Genomic DNA, 6,000 nt, shown 5'->3' with positions numbered 1-6,000 from the left:
CCACCCACAATTGTACTGGTGCTTACCATATAGTTGCACGCAAATGAAAGTAGTGCTATGCATTCTAGTGGTACCAAACCTTCAAAAATGAAAGCGTTATTTCAAAACTTTCTGTAAGAGTCATATATTCTTACTTGTGAAATTTATACCCACATATGATATATTAATTTATATAAACTGTAAAGTCTCAGTGTTTTCTGGCTGGGGGCTACTACGATGGTGGGTGCTTCTGAGATGAATATATTACTGCAATTAAAAATTATTTGAATATAAAACTGCTTTATTTTGATTGTCTAGTGAGATAAATATGTGATAGTTATGTAATGATTCCTAGTGAACTCAGGAAGCGGCCACGGAAGTATAATATAAATGTCTTTATTCCGGCAAAATATATGAGCAAAAATTCAGTTCAAGGAATATGCAGGTTTTCAGGTAACAGCATAAACAGGTATAACTCCCAACATAAATATGAACAGGTGTGGCAGGAAAGTTCACAGAAATAACAGGTTCCAGTCAATGCAAATACAGTTTAAATGCAGGGGTAAGAATGGTGAGTTGCCCAATGCCAGCATGTAAGAGTCTGTCTAGGGAAGCAAACAGAGGAGTAGAGTCCAATGACCAGGCCGAGGTCTGGCAACACAAGTACAAGCAAAACCAGAGTCCAGGAAAAGTACAGGGTCACAAGCAAACTAGCATAGTCCGGTAACCAGGCCGAGGTCTTGGGCAAGGAAAGTTCAAGCAGTATCCAGTATTCAGGCAGAGTTCAGGGTCACGAGCAAACAAGCATCAACGGTAAACAGGCCAAGATCACAACGGGAGATCAAGTAGTAGGTATACACAGATGAACTGCACTGAGCACAAATTGAGGCAGCTATTAGAAGCTGTGAGCCAGGTGCAGTTCTAATTAGGCAAGCAGGTTAACCCCTTCAAGCATGGTGCAAGTTCAGGAGCAGAACAGCAGCACCTCTGGAGGATTAAAGGTACTGCTGCCACCACAAAACATAGGCAGAATCGTAACAATTTAATCAGACAATGGAGGTTTAAAGTAAGTTTGAAAGTATTTTATTATTTTTTGATCCTGTTAGTAAATTGTTAAGTGGTATGCAGGGCTTTCACAGAAATCATTGAGCAACTTCTGAATGATATTTACCTAAACATTGGTTCTAAAGAATAATATAGTACAGTTCACTGTATAATATACTGTATTATTATTTTTGTCCAAGCTTAGTTACACTCTTTTCCTAAAAATCCATAAACCAAGCATTTTTAAAACAACTGTGAAAGAACTGCAATTCTTGCAGGTTAACACATAGGATATAATAATAGTAAACATACGATTTCATAAATAATTCTCGGTTCACATTTGAAATCAAATAAAAATAGACTGAACATTTTAAATTTTGCAGTAAATAAAGAAGTGATTTGGAGACATATTAGGATAAGTGCAAGATACAGCCCTTGGCTTCCCACTGTTTTCCATAGGCTCCAGTTAATCAACGACAGGGCCACATTAAGAAAAATGTGTAAGATGCGGATTTAAAGATTGAATGGCTCATTGAAATCTCCAGCAGAGTAAAACAGCAAGGATTGTCAACACATCCAGGTATGTTCCTTTTCCTAAAGAGAAAAACAAAATAAATAAATAAAAAACTACCCCAAAAAAATTGTCATTGAATAGCGCGCACAACTATATTAATTAGTGAGTGGCAATAATGCACATAATTACTTTGAAATTGGATGTACAATATTTTACTAATAAGTTGGATGTATGAACGTGATCGCAGGCTTTTTTGCTGCAATGATGCAGAGAGATATCAGCTGTTTTCTAGTTGTAATCGGTCATTAGTAAAACCGACAAACAGGTTTTCACTTTAATAGAATAATGATTTGCTGAATCGCAATTTAATAAGAAGACATTGAATTCTCTTACTAAGAAGTGACAATTACCACTATCATTCATTGATCCACTTTACTGGTTATCGCAAGAGCATTTAACTAAACAACTAGAATAGCCCTGCTACCAGTGGTGTAGAGGATTGAAGAGCAAAAGGTTAAATTCTGGCAGCACTCAGTAGGAGAAACTGCAATAAATAGATTGTTGCTAAGGAAACCCAACAAAGCTGATCCTGTTACTAGACTATAATGTTAACAAAACTGTAAAAACAAGAATAACAAAAATATTAATGCAGGTGGGCGCAAGACATTATGCTAAGTCTCCCGTCTGATAAAATGGCACCCAACTTACTGATTTGGAACCTGCCTGGCCCCAACTCATGTATTGGGAGGTTGGGGATAATACAATACCCCTATATGCGTGGATAATGGTGCTGATCTGATGTCTTTGTGGCCAGTGAAAAAATGAATGGCCTATCTGCTCCTCGTGATTTTATTGTGTGGGATGCAGTGACAAAGATAGACTGTAGCCCAGTTCTGGTGCTCTACCTTCCCTCATGGAGGTGGTGGGGGAGAGGTCTTAAATGGTGCCCTCAACCTTAGATCTGGGACCCTATAAAATGGGGTGGGGCATGGCTGAGCAGCAGGAGAGTTATTACTGGCGTATGCTAGGTAAAAGAATAAACTTGTTCAGAGGGCTATTCATTGCTGGGCTAATTGATTTTAATAGAGGTGAAGTGAAAAATTGGAATGTAATCTAAAGCTGCACTGCAATTATTGTTATATGTTGCATTGCAATTATTACTTCAATTATAACATACATAATCAAATTGTCCTTACCAGCACTTTCTGTTGAACTAGAATCTTTTTCTATAGACACAACACAGAGCAAAAATATGTTAAAATAGTTGACAATTTTATTAGTATTTTAATATTTAATAATACAATTTAACAAAATCCTGTATCAGTTGTCTTATTTCATAGGATAATTTAAAAACTATGAAGGGAATTCAATTCCCCCTCGGAATAGCACTGCGTTAAATGTATTACCATTAATACGGTAAACTTCTGCTCGCGGGTCCCTGAGCCGCCAGCAAAAACCAGTGTTAAAGATTACCGTACTAATGGTAATTATGCATGCGCAGGCCGCTTTACTTTCTGCAGTAACACGTCCAATTGAATTCACCTCTATGAACAGTAATCTACATATGTAGTAGGGGTGTGCACCGGCCACTTTTTGTGTTTTGGGTTTTGGATTCTGATTAGCTTGAGGTTTTGGGTTCTGATTTGTTTTGCCAAAACACCCCATGAAAGGTTTTGGTTCTGATTTAGGGTTTTGGGTTCTGATTTTTTTTAAAAAAAGCATAAAAAGTGCTAAAATCCATTTTTTTGTTTTTTGTCCACTCCTACACTATTATTAACCTCAATAACGTTCATTTCCACTCATTTCCAGTCTATTCTGAACACCTCACACCTCACAATATTGTTTTTAGGCCAAAAGGTTGCACCGAGGTAGCTGGATGACTAAGCTAAGCGACACAAGTGGGAGGCACAAACACGTGGCCCAACACGTGGCAGGATCAGTTGACTTAAACAGCAGTACCACTAGACTTATACGGCAGGATCAGTGCCTTGCTTGCAGTCTCCTAGGTAACACAAATAATCTGTACAAATATGCACACAGGGGCATGGCCAGTAAAATATGGAACACATACTTTATGGATAAACAATGTCACTACACTTCATGCCGAGAAGCTAACCAAATAGTTTTCTCCATACAAGATACTCCCAACTATTCACTGAAATACCTAGCTTTTATCACCATGTAAATGAACTCAGCAGTCAGATCCATAATAAAGTGTGTCATCATACAAGTCAGGTTCGGGATAGACTCACCACAGTTCAGGAAAATTTAAGTTTGACCACCTTTATGTTCATCAATATAAAAGATTTGAAAAGGTGTTTTTATAACTATTAATTTTGTGCAATGAGGTCATTTGGAAATGATCAATAATGCACAGAAGACAATGTAGAGGAGCCTGGGACAATCTTAACATTAGGATTTATTGATCTATATATAGGACTGGTTTGTGGTGGCTGGCGCCTACTCTTAGGTCACACATAGATGAATATTGTAGTATGATTTAATAGATGTGGGATAGACCAGAGGAGTTACAGAGCAAACTGGAGACTCCCCCAAACCCAGGGGATTGACATCTGGTTTGCAGGACCTGAGTGCAGTTGTTGGAAGGGAGGGGGTATGTTAGAGAGTATGAGGGTTTTAAATAGTAAAAGGACCATACTACATCAAGCCCCAGAAGCATGAACATGGAGAAGGGTGCAAATGATTAGGGCATCAATGTTAGATTGAAGTTAAACATATTCTACTAGGTCCAGTTTTATTACGAGGGGGATCAGAGGAGAAAGGTGGTTGGCAATCAGTTTTACACATATCTTCATTATTGTTAATCAATAAGAAATAGCTAAAGTCATCAAAAGTTAAGCGATATTTCCTATCATTTGGGATACAATACATTTTTATGTTGGACTAAAACAATATGGAAATGTTTAAAATTGTATATAGTGAACCTTGTCTACGTTTTCATCCATGATTGAACTTCAGATTTTCCACAGACAAATCGAAGCTTTACCTTCTTGTAATGAACCTCAAAATCGTGGAAAATGTGCAGCACACACGAACACCCACCAGCTCCATCCACTCACAATACACCCTCCCTCTTCCCTGATCTGAGCCTGACTGAAGATGGCGGCTGCAAGCGAGGAATTTATGCAATCAGAGTCTCGCGAGATCCGACGCCGGGTTTTGACGTCATAGCCTTGGTTTCATTTTTTTTTGCCGCCGGAAATACCCGAACAGTGCTCGGATCCCGTCAGATCCGCACTGTTCGGGTGTGCTCGGATTAGCGCAATCCGAGCCCCCTCATCTCTAATATGTAGTCAGAATTATTCCAGAGTTATATATCAGGCTTTCCAAGATACAGTAGCTCACTATGGGCCTGATTCATTAAGGATCTTAAATGAAGAGGATTCTTATTTCAGTCTCCTGGACAAAACCATGTTACAATGCAGGGGTGCAAATGAGTGTTCTGTTTTGCACATAAGTTAAATACTGACTGTTTTTTCATGTAGCACACACATATCAACTTTAAATTTCAGTGTACAAATAAGCTATCAAGTATTTGTGTGCTACATGAAAAAACAGTCAGTATTTAACTTATGTGCAAAACAGAACACTCATTTGCACCCCTGCATTGTAACATGGTTTTGTCCAGGAGACTGAAATAAGAATCCTCTTCATTTAAGATCCTTAATGAATCAGGCCCCATGTGTTCTTTTTATGAGCGGGCGAAGAAACCTATTGCCGACAAAAACACCAGGACCACATTATCATATCACCCTATACATAAAAGGAAAATACACCTGCGAAAAGTTTCTCTTTACATGGGGAAGCTTATTGAGCAATCATTTTACCAGTAGTTGTAATGTTACGATAGCTGTTCTGTAATGCTCTTGTGCTATAATGTTAGCATTAAGCATTTTTTTAATGCAGTGTTGTAGAAAAAATTTTAATTATTAAAATTAATAAAAATTTATTTATGTTAAAAAATTAACAATAGATATATTATAAGTTTATATTCTATATAATGCTATTTATTTGTGTGTTTCATTTTTAATACTTATTTTAACAATTTTAAACAACAGAAAATCAAAATAAATAAATAAAAAACTACCCCAAAAAGATTGTCATTGATAGCAAATTATACTACTTTGTGAGTGACAATAAGGCAAGTAATTACTTTGAAATCGGATGTACAGTAATTTATTAATAAGTTGGATGCATGAATGTTCATTCGTATAGATTGTGTTTTAAGCATGTGTCTTTATATGCAAATAAGTTCAAAAGAAGAGAGGAGGTGGTCAGCACTTGCAGGATTAACTTGCAGTCATGCAGAGAGATATCAGCTGTTTTCTAGTTGTAATCGGTCATTAGTAAAACCGACAAACAGGTTTTCACTTTAATAGAATAGTGATTTGCTGAATCGCAATTTAATAAGAAGACATTGAATTCTCTTACTAAGAAGTGAC

At 37.1% G+C, this 6,000-nt stretch overlaps 1 protein-coding gene and 1 non-coding gene across 3 annotated transcripts in view; both read right to left on the bottom strand.

Annotated features, from left to right (window-relative positions):
- Positions 1 to 1,046: 1,046 nt before the first annotated feature.
- Positions 1,047 to 6,000, bottom strand: part of LOC142097675 (uncharacterized) — a 39,841-nt gene continuing 34,887 nt past the window's right edge. For both annotated transcript variants that reach the window (XM_075179727.1, XM_075179728.1), the window contains 2 exons: positions 2,734 to 2,763; positions 1,047 to 1,617 (listed from right to left, as the gene is read on the bottom strand). In XM_075179727.1, coding sequence (XP_075035828.1) covers positions 1,553 to 1,617; positions 2,734 to 2,763 — 95 coding nt within the window. In that variant the 3' untranslated portion in view covers positions 1,047 to 1,552. The remainder of the gene's footprint in view (positions 1,618 to 2,733; positions 2,764 to 6,000) is intronic.
- On the bottom strand, positions 3,726 to 3,797 carry LOC142098735 (small nucleolar RNA SNORD50). Its single transcript, XR_012678410.1, has one exon. It is a non-coding gene; the product is annotated as a small nucleolar RNA SNORD50 (small nucleolar RNA).

The sequence above is a fragment of the Mixophyes fleayi genome, chromosome 7 (genome assembly GCF_038048845.1).
Source record: "Mixophyes fleayi isolate aMixFle1 chromosome 7, aMixFle1.hap1, whole genome shotgun sequence".
Lineage (NCBI taxonomy): Eukaryota > Metazoa > Chordata > Amphibia > Anura > Limnodynastidae > Mixophyes > Mixophyes fleayi.
This window is presented reverse-complemented; position numbering and strand designations above follow the sequence as displayed.